This window comes from Haliaeetus leucocephalus, unplaced genomic scaffold (assembly GCF_000737465.1).
Source record: "Haliaeetus leucocephalus isolate CR32 unplaced genomic scaffold, Haliaeetus_leucocephalus-4.0 Scaffold351, whole genome shotgun sequence".
Lineage (NCBI taxonomy): Eukaryota > Metazoa > Chordata > Aves > Accipitriformes > Accipitridae > Haliaeetus > Haliaeetus leucocephalus.
The window spans coordinates 4,118,739-4,140,307 of record NW_010972787.1 but is presented as its reverse complement, the minus strand read 5'-3'; the positions used below and the strand labels follow the sequence as shown (position 1 = coordinate 4,140,307).

General features: G+C 39.2%; 1 protein-coding gene across 8 annotated transcripts in view; it reads left to right on the top strand.

Annotated features, from left to right (window-relative positions):
* ATP8A2 (ATPase, aminophospholipid transporter, class I, type 8A, member 2) overlaps positions 1-21,569 on the top strand; it is a 310,653-nt gene that overhangs the window by 19,221 nt on the left and 269,863 nt on the right. For 5 of the 8 annotated variants that reach the window (XR_774672.1, XM_010572662.1, XM_010572661.1 and 2 more), the window contains exons 5-15: positions 2,079-2,119; positions 3,946-4,019; positions 7,005-7,074; positions 8,469-8,596; positions 9,636-9,747; positions 10,424-10,589; positions 13,014-13,141; positions 14,389-14,466; positions 16,543-16,631; positions 17,407-17,451; positions 18,731-18,806. Coding sequence is in view for 7 of the 8 variants with exons in the window: in XM_010572662.1 (XP_010570964.1) it covers positions 2,079-2,119; positions 3,946-4,019; positions 7,005-7,074; positions 8,469-8,596; positions 9,636-9,747; positions 10,424-10,589; positions 13,014-13,141; positions 14,389-14,466; positions 16,543-16,631; positions 17,407-17,451; positions 18,731-18,806 (1,007 nt within the window). In the remaining variant the exon portion in view is untranslated. Of the gene's footprint in view, positions 1-2,078; positions 2,120-3,945; positions 4,020-7,004; positions 7,075-7,253; positions 7,343-8,468; positions 8,597-9,635; positions 9,748-10,423; positions 10,590-13,013; positions 13,142-14,388; positions 14,467-16,542; positions 16,632-17,406; positions 17,452-18,730; positions 18,807-21,569 lie in introns of those variants that run through there. The other 3 variants (XM_010572665.1, XM_010572664.1, XM_010572666.1) reach the window with 2 other exon arrangements.

The window sequence follows — 21,569 nt, the reverse complement described above, 5'->3', positions numbered from 1 at the left end:
GGGTTTTTAGTTAAGGCTGAAGGTATGGCTTTTTTACGTCAGATTCCGGGCTCAGGCGTTCTCCTGAGTTCTGAATTAAGCAGAGCTCAGTTCAAGCACAGTTTAGAAGAGGGAAGGAGAGGGTGCAACAAAACTGTTCTTCCCCTAAACTGCATAAGCTTGTTTGGGTGGAAGCTCAGCAGTTTAGATGCATCACTAGCAGTGCTTCTGTTGCTGCCCACACATTTTTTGTGCACTTCACTGTGATCCATCCACTGTATTATTAAATCTCCGGATTCAGTGCTCTAAAGTGTGCGGCCTGAGGACAGGAATCAAGAAATAGCTTTCTTGTGCTTGATTTGGTCTGAAGAATCTTGCATTCCTGTTTGTAGAGTGGCCTAACCTGATGAGGGGGGCTGAGGCTGTATTCAGCAGAACTGTATCTTTTGGGAACTTAGTATGGTTTTCAAATGAGCTATGTATGTGAATTGCATAGAACTGAGGAGAAAATTGTTTGTATTAAAAGTAGGGGGCTGGTCTCTTCAATTTTCATCTGTGGTATGCTATACTTCTAACATCTTTGAAAACTGGCTGCAGCTGCTTTCACTGAAGTGTTTGTTTAGGTATACTTGGTGTGCTCACACCTGGACTGGATTTGGTTACCCAGCTATGACTGGGCATAAATTTTTGATCTTACTGTTTAGGCTGGGGTAGTATTAAGTATGTATAGAGCCATCTATAAGAACTACCTGGGTGGCAAAGCATGTTCCAGAGTAGATGACCGATGAGTGTGTTAAGACAGCAGTATAGGACTTAGGTGCTACAGAAGCCAAGGCCTGTTTCAGTACCTTGTTTTCAAACTCTTTTGTTTTAATGTGAACTTCAGCATTTAGGATTCATTCTCCTTCTGCCAAAGCTGATGTTTGCTTTTCAGTAGGAGTTTGAGGCTGTTTGACGATTAAGCCTCAGCCTTTGTTAAAGAATTTTCAAACGTGGGTTTCTCTAGGTTTGCTTTATTAACAACTCAGAGTTGGGCCACCACCGCAGTTAATGGTGAAGGACAACTCAAATGCCTTCTATATAGATACGATTTTACAAAACAGTATGCAATTGGTTATTTCTCAAGAGAAGTTCTTGGTGTTCGTCCATGACCTCTCAGTTCTTTGTTCTCCACTGGTTTCAAAAGTCCAATGCATTTTCCTGTCTCAACTGATTCTTATTGTCTCATTTCAGTTCTGAAGTTGGTGGTTGTAGGCAGAAGGTCTCCAGTCACCACAGTCACTTACCTTCTTGCACATCAGAGATCACCTTTGAATTTCTGAGAATCACTCAGGCTGTTTTATTAATTCATCTTACTCTAAAGTTAATCGCTTACTCCTATCTATTCTTATGTCTTAGGTCTAAGATGTATGATCCTTTTTTTGTTGATTCAGCTTGACTGGGTTCTAAGCCAGCCATGGTGAGGGCTATACAAGGGACAAATAAGCAGTTTATCCATATTGTTTTATGAGCACCCGCATTCTATTAATCACATCTAAAACAATCTCTAATTGTTAGTTATATGTCTCATATGAACAGTCTTAGAAACAATGAGGCTTAAGGCCTAGTTCCCTTTACAGGCCTTTATAAGGGCAATTGATGTGGTAGTTGGATGTGTCAAAACGTAATGAACAAAATGCAAGGAAAAAGGTGAGAAGTGAAGATTCTGTGGTTGAATCACGTATAAAGATGCTTCCTAATAGTGATTAACAGTGGGCAATAATGCCCTTTGTTTTAAGGAAGGTCACTTCCCAAACAAACAACAACACTGCCCATCTGTGGGTTAGTATGAAATGATGCCAAGAAGAAATCGGGCCACCAACTGTTGTCTAGCAGGTGATAAAAATGATACAAATACTAAGGGCAGATTCTTCCTCTTTCTTGGATGCACATGCCTACAGCTGTGGACAAAAGTGTGATCCTAGCTTCTGAAAAGTACTCTTCTGATCTGTGTGTGAGTTCCTATTCTGGTCAATGTTTGCTGCTGATGATACAGTTGTTTTGAAATTTGTCTGAATCTTGGCTATTTATTCTAATTTAACTTTAAACTTTCTTTGCAGTTCTAAGAAATGGGATGTGGCAGAACATTATGTGGAAAGAGGTAAATAAAATTGGGGTGGGAGGGAGTGGAAGAGGGTGTTCAAGAATTACTCTTGCCAAAATAAATTCGGAGGCTTAGAATTAATGTATGCTATGTGAGAATTCCCTGTGACTTGGGGTGGGAGGGATCCTTTCTGTTGCAATAGTGAAAATTGCCCTGAGCAAGGCACCTGAGTACCCATCTTTAAATCCTAGTACTATGCTTCAGTCAAATGCTTATGAACTGTTCTAAGTGTTTTTGCTTGGACAGTTAATAGGCTCCAGGGTGTAAAGGGTATTTTTAGTCCATATCTAGAAGAGTAACTTTCACTGCAATGCTGTACCTCACCTGAAAGTCGAACAGAGACTTATTTTGCTCCCTGTGCTAAAAAGTTCTTGGGTTTTGAGGCTAATCAGTAAGCTGTTTTCTCAAGTAAGGAACACAAGCCCTGCTGCTTCCTCAGGCACTTGGGACCCATGTTCTGTTAAGCCCTGTGTGAGGATGTGGTGAGCTTTATTTCTAGAACTTGCTGAAATTCCTCAGGATGTATTGATCTAATCATGGCTCTTAATGCCTTTTTAATGACAAAATTAGCCCTGTTACCTAATAAATGAGGGAAAAAGTACACCCTTTTAAAACCTCTGGGAAATGAGACCTGCCTCAAGAGACCTAAAAGCAATCCTACTGAAGTGTTAGGCTATAGTAGAAACTACAGATTGCCAGGGATTCTGATGGTTAATGCTGATGCCTGTTCATGCTGTTCCATGTCCTATTTGAATTGAAAGATATTTAAAGCTGAGCCTGGTATCTGGTTTCCTTATACCCTTAAGCAGTTCTTGAATTGGCCTGTGTCCACATCTGCATATTGTCCAGGCTCGCATTTATTGTTAGGGAATAACAGTTCTGTATTATCTACCTTGTTTACTTTAAGGCAGACTTCTGATCTTCTTTGTCTTGAAATTGGTAGGGAATTTGTTTTCAGTAGGATCAGAGTAAGTCTAATGAATCTGCCTGTTCAAACATGCCATCTGTTTCAATTTTTATAAATTAATGTGTTAAAAATATTTCAAGCCCATTTCAGACTCTTAAACAGTGCATTGGCGCTAAGCAGCCTGATAATCATCAGGCAAGCCTGGCTTACTGTGTTGAGAGTGCTATTTGGTCCATCTTAGAATGGAAAGTCCCATGCATGTGTGACTCCCATTAAATGTGCCAGAAGCTCTTAGGTCTCCTGTGTTCCAGAAAACAGGACTTAGCACATCTCAAGTGACTATAGGTCAGGGAAGAACTGATTGATACTATCTATCTGTAGTAGATACTGTAGAGACAATACTTCTTGCTAGTGACTACTACAAGCGGTGCAACTAAAGAGGGCTAAGAAAAAATGATAGTGCTGACTGGATAGGTAAGTAGTATGGAGAAGGAATAGGAGAAGCTCTTGATACTTGAGGAAGGTAAAGTTTAAGATGGCTTTTGTAGTAGGAAAAAAAATCTTTCTGTAGGTTTAATAAAGGAAAAAAACTCTCAAGTTTGGTTATTGGCAGGATTATAGAAAACAAGTAATCTTTACTAAATATAAGCCACTGACGTTCACACTTTGCCACTGTGTGTATCTATTTTTTTTCTATAGAGAACTGTTTACTTTGCATTCAAAAAAGGGAATGCTTTGATACTTCCAAACTTGCAGTGAAAAGTACTCTGACTTTCAGCAGCACTGTCTCTAGCTGTTCTGTGCATGATGCTGTTCTTTTGACTGGGTGAAGGAAAATAACAAACTAACATTCCAGACAAGCGAACTGTTTGTTTTTCTTTTCCATGCTACTGTACTCCTGCCCCTGACTGAACAGGTAGCAGTAGGCGATATTGTGAAGGTCACCAATGGGCAACATCTTCCAGCAGACATGATCATTATATCTTCCAGGTATCCTGAATGGGTGTGGAAGTGATGTGTCTGATGAACTGAGGTGCAGAGGACTTGAAACTCTGTATTTGCTATTAACAGAAACAGACATCAGATGGCACTAATTCTTCTCCACATTTAAAATAAAATTTCAGCAATGTCAAAACAGTGCTTTAGTAGGCAATGATTCATATATCAATGTAGATCGGTTCTTAAGAAAGAAGGCTTCTTTAAAGACTTCATAGTATTATGTACCTGTAATTCACAAAGTGTATCACTGAGTTTGTTGGAAGACTGAAGGTCTGTTACACAAGTTTCATGCATTCAGTTGCTCTTGCTGCTTTCTGAGGATCCCTCCATTTAATTAAGGAAGCTTAAGTTTTCTTCCAATTAATTCCACTGAGTTTCCAGCATATTTTCCTGCCTCTCAGAAAAGATTTCTCTTTCAAACAGTAATTCTAAAAGGCTAGCCCAGCTGGCATCTAATGAGTAGCCTGCAAAATAGCTTTTGGGCTTCATTTGTTTACTCCTTGTCTTTGATACAGCACATGTATAGCCCATCCCTAGCATTGTAGCAGCAGTGAACTGTTGAGCCCTCCTCCTTTTAGTTTGTGAAATACAGGACAGCTTCCTTATACTTTATACTGGCAAACAAAGCTTGGTTGTTAGTTCCTAAAAGCATTTGAGTGGTACTTGGCTGGTGATCTAGATTCTATATTGTGTTGAACAACTTCAGGCCAAATCAAGACCACTGTCTGCTTAGATGAGATTGAAACAAGAGACAATAGCGCAGTTCCTGTTGTTGAACATGCTTTTTTCTAATAGCCAAACCTTATGACATCTTGCTCTTCTCCATAATTTCCTTCTGTCTGCATGCTTTTCAACAGTGACTGCAGGTTGCTCTGGTCTCCAGGTTACAGTTCTCTTAGATGACCCAACTTCTAAGGGAACTTGTTTTCTAAGCTGCTGCATTATATGTTCCATCATCCTTGTCTGTGCCATTCCTGGGAGGTTTCATTTTTTTTGAAAGCTGTATAGGGAAGCTCAGTCTTTTTGAACTGTCATGGATTAAGGATAGAGGTATCTTCATTCCGTGGTATACAATATTGTTTGGTTTTGTTTTTTTTTTTTAAATGAACCTCAAATTTTAAATAAGCAGTTGTCAACCTTAATATGCAGTTAGCTAGCCTACACTTGAACATCAATAACTTGCTGTTTTAGCATTGAGAAATATTTGTTCTACTTGAGAACTTCTCTAATGTATTATACTAAATACCTTCTGATTTATTTCTTAACTTTCTTTATTTCTGCATGGGTCAGCTTTTTGTTCTACATTACTCTACTAACCTTCCATCACTGATAATTGCATAACCGGAGAATTTAACCCCAAGTATCTTGATTTGGGAGAGGCTTTGCTTGAATTACATAGCAATTTCTATGGCAGTTCTGCTTTACAATTGGTATTATTCCCATGATTCTTTTAAATTACAATACTAAGTGTCCTCAGTTCACCAGAAGGCTTTGCATGCTCTGAAGGGGTGGGGTCTTTTGCTTGTATGTGTTAATTTTCTGTGTCTGAGCTGACTGTCAGAGGTGAAACAAAGACTCGAGATAAAAAGAAACAAAGACTCGAGATAAAAACAACTTTTTCCCCCATAGAAGAAAAGTGACATCAAACGAATTTTACAGAGAGAATAATATACATGAATGAAAAGATATTTGAATCAAAGTGCAGCTTTGTATGGAAACACTTCCACGTTTCTGTGGAAATGAGAGGAACTGTATTGCAAGAGGTCTCCCTCCCAAGTTAACCACTTCAGTTGTAGTGGATGAAGTATTTGTGACAGAAGTAAAATAGGAATCAAGCTGGACTTAATCTGTGTCTTTCTCGGGTTCAGATTGCCCGTGTAGGAGATAACAAAGAGCAAACTCTGAACCTTCTTCTTTTTTTTTTTAAGAAAAATTGTCAAGTCTAGCTTCTTGCTGTGTTACAAATGTACCTGTCTGTTTATTAACAATTTTTGTCCTAAGGAGCCTTTATTCCTGACTCTTCTGCTGGTTAAGTACATTTGCTGTTAAAGCAGTTGGTTACATTGAAAAGAAGTAGCAACATCTCAAGAATACCAAAAGTGATATGCTGAAGAAGCACTTGTTTGAGTCCAGATGGGAAACTGCTACTCTGTAGCAGCCTGAGAAGACAGTCAGGAAAAATAGTTTTGGTGGTGCCTTACAGAGGTTTTAAATCTTAAGGGGCATGTCAGGAAAAGATCCATGATGAAGTACCCTTCCTTATCACAGGTGCTACCCATGCAGAGCTCCTCCATGTTAGATGTAGATAAGAGCTTGACTAAGGGAAAACTCAGTTCTGTGAGAAAGTTTGGGTGGTTGTTTATTTGTTTTTTTGCCCCTGTTGTCAGGGGCAGAAGCATCTCTGGAAGATGCGGATCACAACCCTCAGTTTCAATCTTATTGTACTTTTTTCTGATTCTTAAAAAACCCAACTGATTAGCAGTGACTTCAGATGTAACTCCCCAAGTCCGTCAACTTCAAGGTGATATTGTGGCCATGACCCTTTGTGTGTGCAGTTTGTCAACAGAACTCAATAGCAGAGAACACTACCCTCTTCATCCAAGCACATCCCCGTTCTACACTGTTCAATACATAGTATTTTATCTATAGCTCTTGAAATCTGAAGCAATTTTATGGATCACAACATAAAATAGTCCGCTTCAGGCATCTAAGCTTATCATGACCTGTTAAATTCTTATTAACCTTCTGATTCAGACTTGACTCTTTTTCTCCAGTTTGTTGTATGAAAGTGTTCATATCTAAAGACATCCTTGGAAAATGTGTACTTTAAGCTGGCTCTTTCATGGTCACATACCACCAATATGGATTTTTGTCTTCTGCAGTGTGTTGAAGAAGTGTATTGTGGACCGTTGTACTGCAAAAGTAGCATACAAAAAGTACTGAGTTTTAATATTGAAAATCTTACACTCCTTACAGTGAACCGCAAGCCATGTGCTATATTGAAACAGCTAATCTTGACGGGGAGACAAATCTTAAAATACGACAGGTAAAACAAACTGAATTTCACCTTTTTTTTTTCCCCATTTAGATGTCTAGTATTAGCTACAAAGCAGAGTCTAGCTTGCATGACAACAACACAAGTACTGTTTTTTAAAGAAAATAAAGCATATCTCTTTCCAGGTGACTGTAAGGTACTTTTTCAACAGATAAAAACCTAAGCAATAATGCTTCATGTGCAAGTGTAAGGAACTAATCTGGAGGAAGCCCACAAAGGCAAATAAAGCAGACCTTGGCAGTGTTTTGCTGAAAGTCCAGTAAGTGGAACTGGAAATGGTATATTAAAAAAAATAAATTAAAAAATCAGCTGTGCTTGTGATGAGTTGCAGTTTTTGCTGTCACAAGTGCCAGTCTGTCTGCTTCTGCCTCTCGAGTGCTGAAAAGGACCTTTTATATGTTTAAAAGAATTTGTTCTCTCTTTGTGGTTAGTAGAATTTATTTGGATCTTTCTAGTTTTGTTGAAGAAATACTGTTAATTATGATGTTTAGAAATAGTTTAGAATACTTGCCTCCTTTCATTACAAAAAAATGAATTTGGATTAGGATTTTGACATGCAGATTATTTGTTTTTAAGAAGCTGTACATTAGCTGCTTGTTTACTACCGTTGTAGAAATGTGATTTACTGTTGGATCAGCCCAATAGATCAGATCTTGAGTTCCTGTCAGCTTTTGCTTGCTTCAGAACACTTGCTTAAAACACACAAATAAGGTTGTGGAGACTTTTAAGGTCTTATTCTGGCTTGCAGTGCTGCAGTCAAAATCTGGCAAAAGAAACACTAAATGGATCACTCTTAAAGTGGAGGTGTTCATAGATGAAAAGCAATTGTGTTGCATGTGCACTGTGAGATGGAGTAGCAATGCACTAGAGTTGCATGATGGGTTGATAATTAACCTTGTGTAGGATCAGAGCATAATGGCTGCAGTGACCCAAGAGAGACCACACTTAGGAGTGACTATATTTAGCAGCAGTAACACATCAGCAGAGATATACTTTGAGAGAGAAGCTAGGCCTGTTTGTACTGCTTGTCTCCTACTTCCTTCCTCCTGCACATGTGCAACTTTGTGCTTTATGGATGGGACTTTCCTCTTGGTTACAGAGAGATCATATAGGTAATATAACTCTCTTGTGTAGAGGGATTTAAACCAATCCTATATAAGCAGGTTCATATGTGTCCGTAATGAATCTTCCTTGCAGGGTAAGGTTATTGAATACCTGTCTAAAAACAAACAAACAAAACAAAAAGCTGCCAACAAATCCAACAGAAAACCCCCACATGTTTAATTACATTTGATATCTTAGATGTTGGCAGAACACACCATTTTTTGAGGTTGCCTTCTAATAAAAATTTTTTATAAGAGTCTATTTTGGGTTGATTTCTGCAGGGATTGTCTCAAACTGCTAGTCTCCAGTCAAGAGAAGAATTGATGAAAGTATCTGGAAGGATAGAATGTGAAGGACCCAACCGTCATCTTTACGACTTCACTGGAAACTTGCGCTTAGATGGTCAAAGGTATTGACTTGACAACAAAGCCATAAATTCATTTGGTTAGGAAAAAAGCTTCCTGTGTGCTTTTAGTCTGCAACACTGAGTACGTGGATGTTTTTGCTTGGAAGGAGGAGGGTAATAACAGTTGTTAGTCAGAGCATCTGACAGTATAAGATAACATAGTTCTGTCTTCCTATGGAGTCTTCTGCTTGTTGTGGGAGAGTTAATTTCTTTGGAATTGTAGTAGCCTTTTTTCAAAAGTAACATCTAAAGAGAAGGAAGAGTGGGGGAAATGATTGGGGTTTTTAGGGCCTTCTTGTTACAGGAGTTACACAGAAGAAATGGGAAACCGTTCTCTTTCAACTAGAGCCAAAGGCTGCACCAAGTGCAGAGCTATACAGAAAAATGATCCCAGAATCAGCAGTGTTTATCAGTGTGACTTTGATCTGTTGCAACTCCTGAAAGAAAAAACTTGGGTTTAGTACTTGAATTCATAGAACTTGACAGGTTGTTAGGAACACACAGGTTTCATCTGGCTGTACCTGTTTCCTGCACAAAAACTGTATTCCTTGGGCAACGCAGCTGAATTGTGGCAGATGCAAGAATAGTAGATCACCACTGGCATCCCACTTGAAAATCACACAGGTAGTACAGTTTTCCCTAGATGCTTGTTTAGTGGCATATGGGAGGTTATAGTGTGCTTGGAATGAATGGTGTCTTTGCAGGCGTGATGCTTCTCTGTCCTTAATGTGAGAGAGAACGTATTAGCCGAGGTGAAGTGCAGAGTAGGCTTATGGCTACCACATAAGTGCTCAAGTTTTGGGTAACTAGAACAGCTCCCTTGTATCACCTTCACCCTACTGTGCTTTAGTAGGGAGTAGACTTGCACAGGTTTCAGTGGTCTCGAGTTGTGTGGACAATGTAAGTTCATTATATTGCTTTCCTCCTTTTGTGGTTTGTTGTTTTGGGTTTTTTTTGAGGGGTGAGTAAGGCTGAAAGGAAAGCTACTTTACTAAAGCGTTATCAAGAATTGAGATACATATGTATATTTTTTGCTTTGCAGCCCAGTTCCTGTAGGTCCAGACCAGATCTTGCTAAGAGGTGCACAACTGAGAAACACTCAGTGGGTCTTGGGTATTGTTGTGTATACAGGACATGATACAAAACTCATGCAGGTAAAGTTTTTAAGGAGGTCTAGAGCATGTTCTGATAAAGCTGGTCATTTTTCCTGTATTCTACTTATCTTTTGGATTTGAGTTTATGAAATAGTTTGATTCATTGTAGCTGTTTTAGACCTGAAGGCTTTGAGGAATGTAAGGATACTGTTGTACTTGAGATTGCATGTGCCCATGTGTAAATACTTATTGAGGTATTTTTCTCAAAACACTCCAATGTGTAAGTAAAACTAACTGTATTTTAACTTAATTTATCTGGTGGCTGGGCAAAACTTAAAACTGAGGTTTAACAGCTGAGGAGATAGTAATGACCACCTACAACTTAAGCACTTGGAGATAATTAGGTTAAGACTGCAGTTTCTGTATTGCCTGAATGGCAGGGAGTGCCTGGAGAGGCCGGCAACGTGTATGTTTTTCTCACTTTTGCTCTCATTGGGATGGGTAGCCAGGAGATGAGCATACTAGGTCTTTAAAACTCTGTTCTCCTATCAGTTTTGGAGTCATTAGAAGTATTGGCTGCTATTACTACATTGAGCTTTGTATACCATGTTGAGCTAAATAGAGTTGAAGTAGCAAGTTCTATAATGGACTCTAAAACGAAAGACTGAGTTTGCCTCTGCAATTTTCTCTTGTATAAGCCATTGCTAGACATTTTTTTTTTTCTGCTGCTGTTCAGAATTCAACCAAAGCGCCTCTGAAGAGATCAAATGTGGAGAAAGTGACCAACATGCAGATCCTGGTTTTGTTCTGTATTCTCCTGGTGATGGCCCTTGTGAGTTCTGTAGGTGCCTTATTATGGAACAGAACACATGGCGAAGTTGTCTGGTACCTTGGCTCCAACAGTGAGTATGCAGGCAGTGTACTAGGGATGTATCAGACTGTAGGGCCAGCCATGCCCTTAGCTTTGCTAAATGAGTGAATAAAACAAGAAACAAAGCCTGTTGCTTTTTGGTAGCCCAATTTTTTTTAAAAAATTTTTTTTTTGAGAATGGGCTCGCAAAGTTGAACTTGCCAGGGAGGCTTCTGTTAATAAAACCTTCTAAAGGTTAGGTAAATATCACAGGGCTACCATCCAGGGAGCAGGGTGGAAACAGAAGAGGGGCAAGAGTTATTCTTGGATATTTGGTGCTCTTTCAGCTCTGTGGAGATACCATGCATGAATTTGTTTTCAGAGCAGGTTGTGTACTGCTGCCTTACATATCATGTCTTGACTGTACCTGACTGCAGGATAGCAGGTATTAGTTTGATGCTGACTTCAACTTTACCTTCATGTACAGAAGCAAAGGATTTCTTGAGCTGTTTTTCAGTCAGAAATGTTGATCTGCTCTTGTAGAGAAAACTGTGAAATGCTAAATGTTATGACTTTGTGTTTATTGGATAAAGTTTCAGTCTTTGGCTTCTGACTTCTGTTATTTTTAATGAGAAAACTGATCTCTTAGTATGCTTATTAAAGGGTTTTATTTGATTTCATTCATACTCCTTGAATTTATTAGTTCAGGTATCTAAGATGGGTCTTATGCAAACACTTAAGGATGAAGTAAATTGCTCTCCAGTAGACTTCTGACTTGAGGGGGTTACATTAGTTAGCTATAAAACGTGTTGTTGCAAACATCTTGAGATGCAGATCTGAAAACGATTCTCTCAAACTGCAAATGGTCTTTCTGTTGGTGATCGCAAAACAGATGGCAAAGGGTGTCTTCTGCAGTTAAAGAACTGCAATTGTGATAGTAATGAAAAAAATTCCCGCAGGAAGAGCGTGGAAGCGCTTTATTGACGCTTATTTTTTGGTAGTTGTAATGTCTTCTAGTATCAGTAACTTTCAAAGTTTCTTCCCTACCCTGCCCCTTGCTTTTTAACGAGGAAGCTTAAATTGGTGTCTTCCAATGATGGAAGTAATATTGGAAAAGATGAATGGAACAAACTCTTGAACTTGTGCTAATATAAAACAGGTGCAACATGTAATAAATGAGGATGATACAGTAGTCTGTGTAGATGCTTTTTTGTAAATTGAACACAAAATTTCTGTCACTTCCGTTAACTGCCACACATGGGAAAGACACTTTTTCAGGCTAGGCAGGTAGATGTTAAATTTTTGTTAAATGTCTAATTTCTATAAAGATTGTATTGGAAACACCTTTTCCAATATCAAGTGTGCTTCTATTCTTTCTGTAAACTGATCAAAGATACGGAATTAATGTGTGCCCAAACTTGGAGGTGCTTGGGTGTTACGGAGGTGTTTTGTTTCCTCTTGGACGGGGCCTACTGCCACACAGGGTCAAAACTTCAAGTCTTGCTCTGATCTTCATTAGGCTTCAGCAACTTTCTCTGGCTTTTTCTCTCTTCCTACTTTGTTCCCCTGCCTTCTTACTATTTATTTGTAATGCCAAAAACCCCATAGTTGTGGGCTGTGACTCCATTGTGCTGGGTGCTGTGCATGCTGACTGAAGTGTCTCCCTAAGCTTTGAGGCAAGTGAACAGACACAAGCGGAGACTTTGGATGTGAAGAGAGGCTGTGGGCAGCACCACGAACAGGAGCCTTCATCCCATGTCTCTGCTGAGGCTTGTCCATTCCTGCCTGCTGTCTGTAAATGCTTCCCCTTCTCTTTAGGACCAGTTGTGCTGGCAGATTTACTTGGATAACTTGTCCATTGTCACCATTAATAATAGCTCTTCTGCTTAAGCAGGATGCCTTAGTTCATTTACTAGGTGCTTGTTTAACAGTCAACTTGTTCTCTTAGATTTCTTTAGTGTGAGTTAACTTCTCAATTCTGCCAGTACTGGCAGTTTTTACAACAAATTTTAGTCTTCATTTTTTGTTTTCTAACTCCCCTGAGACAAGTAGGCACTTTCTGAAAGGTAAAGTTATGTTACTAGTGATATTGGTGGCTCTTAATTGGGGCAGTTGACACATCAGATAAATCTCTAAATTTGGGTTATAATGTGGAATATCATACTTCTCACCATCTGTTTAGCAAAAATTGTTCAGAAAGTGTTCTGTTCTCGAATATATAGCCTTGCCAATCTTGCCCTTCTTCACCTGGCATAATATGCTGTGTATCCAGGCATGTGTTCTGTGGGTGTTTTATATATGTACTATTAAAATCAATATTAAAAAGGCCCTTATACTAGGCCTCAACACGCTTTGTGATTATTTTAGCACTACTAAATCTGATTAGGCCACCTGCAGAAAGATGATTGGCCCTATACTGTACTGCTCAGACTTCTGCCTGCTGTCTGCTGATGGCTTTATGTCTTTCGGTCCACAGAAATGCTGTCTGTCAACTTTGGATACAATCTGCTGACATTTATAATCTTGTACAACAACCTTATTCCAATCAGTCTTCTGGTGACATTGGAAGTTGTCAAGTTTACTCAGGCTCTTTTTATAAATTGGGTAAGTAACAAGAATAAATGTGTTAATGTCAGTTTTGGAAAGTGACATTAAAAAAAAAACAAAAAAAAAACCCCAAACAAACCACCCTGAAGTCTTTACCAGATTTTCTGATTAATTTTCTGATGCAGCTTCTGGGAAAGGCAGGGAGAAGTTCAGAGGATTTATTCTGTATTAATTCTGTGTTCCGCAGGAAATTAAAAAATTTAGTTCTTGGAAGATCCCTTGTGCAAATGATCACTCTTGTATATTTTAGGCTTTCAGGATGAGAAGGAAGGCTCAGCTCTTTTGGTTGAAGGAGATCTCTCAGCTGACTTATGTTCAGTAAATATCTTTTGTAAACTCTCCAGTACTTCATAGCTTCTCTGTCAGCCACAACAGAGGGAACGACTAGACTACTTTGGGGCTGTGGGCTTTTGGGGGGGTCTGGTGTGGGTTTTTTTTTTTTTTTTTTTTGTTAAATCCTGAGGCTGGCCTCAAGGTCACCTCTGGTATGAATTGTAGTATTTCTGTAAGGAGATGAGTTGGTGGTGCCTCATGCAACAGAACAGTGATCCTTCTGTTCAGGCAAGCTTTGACTTCAAAGTGTGTTTCTCTTTAGTTGTACACCAAAAATACTGTAGTGATGTCTCAAGCTGAACAAATGCAAGAGGAACACCTTGTCTTCGTATGCATTAGTCCTTGGACTTTTGGTGAAGTTGTAGTGGTTCCTCTAAAACACAAATAAATAAGGTCTAATGTGTCTGTTTTCTGAGCTGCTTACAATGTATTGGAGAGTCTTAGCTTATCTGAGAAACTGCTTTTGTTCATATAGCAGCTGTGTTTTGTTTACTCTCCCGATTAAATCTAGGAATAGGAGGAGTTGATTTCAGGGTCACTTAAATTGTCTCTTCAGTCATGGCTGTGGCTAGAGTTAATTGTGCTGTTGTGACTGAAGACCTATGATTAGCATGGCTAATGCCTATTAGAACTTCTTCCTACTGTACTGAATTCTTGAACTAGAGATGAAATGAAGAAAATTATAATTACCTATAATTAAATCTGGCTTTTCTCATGTACATGTAGTATGGAGGTATACTTTGGAAGGGAGGCACGCCTGTTCAGCCTGGGATGCTATGTGTCTCTCAAGCCTTCAGAACCCCCACCAATGGAGTTAAGTTAATCAAGCCAAGCTGGAGCTGACTAAAAGAAGACTGGAGACTTCAGTGTTTAATTTGCATAGCATAGGTCTACTTTTTCTCTCATTTCAGGACATAGATATGTATTATCCTGAAACGGATACACCTGCAATGGCCAGAACCTCAAACCTTAATGAGGAACTTGGGCAGGTAAGACAACATGTTCTTAAGTGTCATGTTTGTGAGATGTTCTGGGAGGATAGAAGGTATGAGAGCATGCTGTACAAAACTGCTTTATTCTGTTGCTTGGTGTCTTGGGTTAATGTGACAGCATTACTTTCATTAGTCCAAGTATTACAAGTAAATAATGAGAGATCACAGGATTAAATATGAGGTCGTAGTTTTAAGTCTGCAAATTGAATCTTTATTTCTTACGTTATCTCTAAACTGACCTTTTCCTCAAGGGTGTTGGAGAGATGCTATGTGGTTGTGATTCTCTATACCAGAGCAGAATGTACAAGAGTAAGTTTGGCTGAAGAGCAGGCCAACAGCCTCAGCCTGTGTTCTTAGTTCTTCATATTTCTGACCACCTCACAGGAAATGCAAGTCAAAAATGCAGTTCTATTCCTAATTTAGATTGTGTTCCTTCAAGCATTTCCATTTGCCTTTTAAGTAAAGGCAACTGTATATTAACTTGTAGTTGTTATAAGAGATTAGTTATAAATTCTGCAAATGAGTTTTTTCAAAATGGAAGGGCTTCCCAAAACAAGGTTACTGGAAAACACAACTTTGTCATTGGAATTTTGTAGTACCATTGAGAAATCCTAGGTTTTTTTCCTTGACCACCAGTCATAAGTATGTAACTCAACCACATGAACTTCATAATTTGTGTGAATTTAGTGTTGGTGACAATGTTTATGTATGTAAAAGAAATAATTACTATGTGCTGCTCAGCAGGGTGGTAGTCAATATTTTTTCTGCTTAATCTGATTGGCCTTTTCCTTAGGACTGTTAAAAATTGATTTGTAGTTAGATTGCTTTGATGTGAAGTTATCAACCTCCAGATTATGGTAGTGTTTTTGTCCGAAGTAAACTATATTATGTGGCATAATGTATATTGTTGGCCAATATGTTGTTTTCAGAAATGACTTACTAGTGATTCCATGTAACTAGGCTGAATTTTTGGATTCATTAATTGAATTACTTGTTTACAGGTGCATCTTAAATTTTTGTTATATGCTAGAATTATTAATGACTTGAAGTTCCTCAGATATTTGGGTACCCACTTTGACTTCTAACTTACGCAGGCTCCATTTCCAATGCTGTATTCAGCAGCAGTCTAGTGCACAGCTAAAGGATCCCTTGACTGATAGCGTAGTACACTCTCTTGAACTGAATTGCAAATATTGAGGAAAAGCTTTTTGCAACTCTAGACAAAATATGCTGGTCTTTAAATTGGCTAGCTCCTATGTTAGCACCATCCCTTCCCACCTGTTGCTGGCTTAAAATCTTACCTAGTGCAGAGGTGAAACAGTGTGGAATTGAGCTTGCAATTAAGTTTAGTCTGTTGTGACCTGCTGAAGGTGGGAATCTTGCTCCAAGAAGTTGTGTTGCTGTGTTGGCATTGTCTCCAAGTTGTAGCTAAAAGTCATTTGTTTACATTAAGGGATTATTAGCTTGGGCAGTGCTGACTGGCTATGTGTCTTGCACTTCAGGACTGCTCATGACTGGATGCCAGAATAACGCAGCTTATGTTTGCCTGCAGAATACCACTTCGGCTTACTCTAGGATATTTCTTGCACAGGACTGTTTGGGGGAGGGGGGAAACAAACCAAAAAAAAACCCCCAGACAAATTCCTGGTGATTTTTGGAACATAGAATTTCTTCAGTGTGTTAAATTCTAATGATTCAACAATCTTAAGACTCTTTGTTTTAATTTCTAGTCTTCCTGTTTGATGTTAGTACAGTTGAAAGATTTGGTGAATGTTAACATAGCACAAGCAAGTACATCTGTGCTGACCACACTGGAGCCTTGGCAATTGATACCTACTATTTGAGCCTTTCTGCATTTAGAGATAAAGAAGAAATAATGCCATTAAGTGACTTTACTGATTATTTTCCTGTAGCTTTGGTAAGACAAACCAAGCTGTAATAAGCCTGCATTGGCCAATACTGTGACATTTGAGCCATATGTCTCCCAGAATTTTCCTTATTCCTAATCTGTTTTCCACTTTTGAGTTTTGTGACTTTGCAAGTTGAAAATTAGACTTTTTTTTTGTCTTCCAGGTAAAATACCTGTTTTCTGATAAAACAGGTACTCTAACATGCAATATCATGAACTTTAAGAAATGTAGTATTGCTGGAGTGACATATGGGTAGGTATGACTTTTTTAGAAACTCTGTAGTTTAATCTGTGCTTATTAATGGTACATTTATATCAGAACAGGATTACAACATTCTGTTCTTCAATTTGTATTTTAGTATACTTTGTGGTCTCAGTTAATAGCTTTCATTTTCATGTCCTGCAACACAAATTACGAAATGGAAACCTGGGGAGTACTTTACATGTAGTAAAGAAAACTTGCTTCCTAACTTATCTGATTTAAACTAAACCAGAAGTGTTAAATAACCTCTGTCCTTTCCAGAGGGAAGAAGATGCAGCCCAAGGGTAGTCATGTCAAACATGTCAGTCATGTTTCTTTGACTTCTTCAGATGAACCAGCATTTCATTACAACCATGTAGCTGTAATTGTAGTTGTAAAGTTAAAGATTCGTTGCATGGGAGGGAATACCCCCTTACTGGTTTTGTTCTGTTTCTGTCAAAAGGATCCCTTTCAGTTATGCCAGTATTTTGTAGCACTTGGCCTTTTGAGTCTTGAATACTAAATCTTTGTTTCTGCTTAGTTTTAAATGGGTAGTCTTAAGATCTCTGTGCAAGTTAGCTACCATGAAATTCAAAGGTTAAATTAGTTACATCAAAAGGCAGAAAACTGAGTTCAAATTTCTGAACAGCTGAACCCATGGTTACAGCATATGTTTGTATGTGTGATGACTCATTGATCTTCACCTTCTACCTATTTTTTTGGCTTGGGAAGTGGAATAAATGTGGTGGTTTGGTTTTTGTTTTTTTTTCCTTTTTCTACTCCTCAGTCACTTTCCTGAACTGGAAAGAGAACGTTCATCAGAAGACTTCAGGTAAATATATTCTAAGATGTTTGTGTTCTGTATAGCAGAGTGGGGACAATTTATATAAAGACTTCTTTCCAATTTGGAACTGGAAGAAGCTCAAGGGAGCAATGTGTTTGAGTAAAATGTTCTTCCAGCAGGAGCCTAATGCAGAGCTGGTGGGTGGTGATGGATCTTCTCTTCTGCATAGAGATGGTGGGTGAGGAATAGGCAGTGGCTGGGGTGGCTTGGATGCATGCTAATGCAGTGCTTATTTATAATTGCAGACAACCAAGTTGGAAGCTAAGAGTAACCTTTACAGTAACCTTACCTTTAGCTAGAGACTGAATGTTGATCTTTGCAATCACTAAGTTCAAAACTGACAAGGAAAAGAAAAGGAACTTCTTTATTAAAATGCTATGTTTTAATAATGAAACCGGGAAGGGGCTTGATTTGGAGGTGTCGCATGTCAAGAGGACAACTCCTTTTTATTCAGAGATTTAATGAGTAGAGGTGATGGGTCTGTCCCATTCCACAAAAAGGAGTGGAAACCCAGAAGTGTTACGCAGGTGTCACTGTAGCATGTTCAGATTAACAGGAAGGGGGAAAGAGCCAGAGAGGGCTGATGTGGCTTTGGCAAATACAGTGAAGTGAGTTCCCAGCCAAGGAACAGGTAGACACTGCTGTTGGCCACCTTCTGATGAACTAAGTCAGGCTTTTCCACTGGTCCATCTCATTGTTATGGTCACCTTTTGGGAAGGTGATATGATATGATTGTATGTTGCCACTTTGGCTGAGATGTGATTTCTACAGATGCCTCTCTTTCGGTATGTTGCTGTTTCCTTCATTGCCATCTTTTCTCTCCTTGTACGCTTCTTTTCTAGTCAGTTCTGTGGAGGAGTTTAAAATTCTGTGGAGGAGCTTAAAGTTCTCCAGGTATTAACTTGAAGCAGAACTCTCTGACTAGAGAGGGAGCTTGGGGATATTGATCTTTGACCTATCTTAAAAGCAAGTCACCTTGAAATCAATTACAAGCTGCTTCTCAATCTGTCCTAGGAAGTGTGTTGACACTTGAATCTTCTCAAATACGCTTTCAAGTGTAACCATTTTGGGTTTCTTGCTGGTGTTCTGAAGAAATTATTGCTCATTTTCAGCACTTTGTGCATTACTCATATGATCTTTTCACAATACTTTCAAGGACAGTGGAATCCTACTTTGTCTTTCCTTTGCTTCCCAACAAAATGGATGTAGTAGTAAGACTGGAAATGTTGCCACTGTTATGTTTTAATATGCTTGTCTTGCTCTGCAGCCAGCTACCTCCTTCCACTAGTGAATCGTGTGAATTCGATGACCCAAGACTGCTGCAAAACATTGAAAATGACCATGTGAGTCTACTCTTTGAATATCATGTCTCTTAAACGCCCTGTTCTAGGCCTCTCTGGAGTTGAATGCTAAACAAGTCTAGTTGAGTGATCAAGTTTGCTCTATGGGTGTCATGCAAGCACAGAGTGCAGAAAAAGAAAACAGGAGAGCTCCCCCAACCCCATTCTGCCCACTTGTTTCTTTAATTCAGTAGTAAGACAATGGCATTGCTATGGGCAACAGCTAGCTATAAAATAGCTTCATATATGCTAGTGTGTATGGAAGATAGTGTCTTCTAGCAAATGATGGTAGAAATTGTAATTCTTCAAAAGAAAAAAATACTTGGAGTATTCAAACATACTTACAGTTAAAATACTGTTTTTAACAGTAATCCAGAGCATTGTAAGGAGGTTCTAGGGTGGAGATGCTTTAAATACTTGTAGATGTTGGGAATTCCAGTTACATAAAGGATGTAAGAGATGGGACTTAATTGCAACCTTAAGCTTAGCCTGAGACTGAGTGATTAGAAAACTTAGCCTAGCCAGTTGTGTCATGAAGGGATCTAGTCCTTAGAAGAGTGTCAGTTCATTGCTTATTCAGAAGCCCTGCAGCTATGAAGTGTCTGACTGGACATCAGACAATTTAAATCACTTGCAAAAAACACGACCCTTCTATTCTGCAGAAGCTGTTTTACAGTAGGGGATCTGGGCATTGGCAAGCACAAACTCAAATGACAAACTCAACTAGCTGATTGCTCTCCTTAGTGTGACTTCTGTAACTGGGCTGGTTAAGTTTAGTATGAGCATCTAAAATGTCGTTATAACATACTGATTTTGTGCAGCAAAGCTTTACTTTCTGTTTTGCTTTACAGTACTTAAGAAGTTGAAATGCAGCATGGTGTAAATGCCTGAAGGAATATTTAATTACTTTGGATGTCACTACGTATTCCTTGGGGTGATAGAGCCTAAAGGTGTCTCCTGTGCTCTAACCTTCAGGATGGTGCCCCTGCCACAACAGCATACTGGTTTCCTGTGTGGCTTTTGTAATCGTCTGTACTGGAAGAACTTCCCACTGCACATCACTTGCAGTTGGGTTGCTTCCTGTTCTTTTGTGTTCTGTTTGTTTGTATATGGCTACAGTTATGGTTTATGGCAGTTGCTGACTCCAGGTACTCCTTCTTTTGAATGGGAGGCTACTGGTTTAGGTGCAGGCTACAGGTAAAGTGTGTTTGAGTTCTTCCTCACTGGCTGTTGCTTTAGGCATCTATACAGGAAAGTGCTTTGTTAGACTTTAATAGACTCAGCAGAAATGACATGTATCAAATGGTCTGTGAGATGGAGTTTCTCATCTAGCCTTGAGATGGCTCTTCAACTTTGGGATATCTCTAATTCTTTGATCTTCTCTGGGTAGAGCTTCCACTTTGGGAGATAGAATATTTGCTGTTGTAGCAGGCAAATAAAGGATTTTGGTAGCTTCCTTAGGTGTCGCTTAGTCTACACAGCTCAGATACATAAATGTTCAGCATGCAAATGTTCTATCTAGTTTCTTTTTGGCTGGCAACTTGAACAGGTAAATACTGTTGTCATTGCACAGCTGACTAGGGCTGAGCACACTGTGAACTCAGCCCTCGGAGAATCAGTGGGGAAACTTCTGGCTGATGAAACTTAAGGTGTACCTTGTGTAGGCCAAAGATATCTTTTGGAGCCTGACTGCTGGAGAGATGGATGCCACCCACTGACAAGTGGTGTGTTTAGCACAAGACACAAGAATGCAAGGACTACATGTGACAGTTTGCTTAGGAAGTTAAGATCCATTTGTCAAACTGCATCAGTAGGATGAGGGCTGGATTCCAGGATAGTGGGAGAGCGAAGTCGTGTGTTTCTAGCCCACTAGCTTTTTGCATGAGGTCGGCTGTTAAGGTGCACAAACTGCTTCCTTGTACTTCAAGCTCCTTAGTGTCTTTGTTTTCACAGCTAGTAGAGAGCTGTGAATGCTGTTTACAGATGCCTGACAGTCTTTACTCATTTAGTGAACTAGGTGTTAAAACCAAAGTGTTGTAGAACAAGCTGCCTTGTGGGGTCAGGTGGTGCTGTACTCAGCTGGGCAATGAATTCCCTTTAAACATTTGCCTTTTGCATCTGCAGTTGTCGATGTGCCATCTCTCACAAACACTCAGTAAGTGCTCATTGCTCTGGTCTTGAAGATTTTATTTTTTTCAGTCCAGTCGCAAGTGTTAGTTTAGAGCTGTCTCAGTGCCAAGTAACTTTTTTCCAGGTTGAAAACAAAGAATACTGTACTTGTCCTCATGAGACTGTCTTCCATCTGCTAGGAAGGTTTTTAGCATCCTGCATTGCCTCTAAATTTCATAGCTCTTCTGGGTCACTGGTATGTATGGAGTGACTGGTGGCCAAGTCCACTCTTGAGTAACAGTCAAAGACTTATTGCCTTGCAGGAAGTGTTCCAAGGAAAAATAACTTGTCTTGAAAACATGGGGAGCTATTGTTTAGCTTCTCTGGGATTTTAATGTGGAATAAAGTACCTAGGTTTGTCTGCCTATGCTTTTTCTTTGTAACAGCTTCTGTTGGATGAATGGTGCAGCAGTGCCAAGAGTATGATGCTGACTTGTTTCTATAAGGAAAACAGTATAAACTCTTATTAGAATAAGAAAAGATCAGTTATTTCCAAAAACTTAAAAGAAAGTTTGGCAAATATGCTACATGGTCTTTATCTTGGTGGTTGTGAGTTGCACATGTGCTGTGAATAAACTCACCATGGGGATGCAAGCC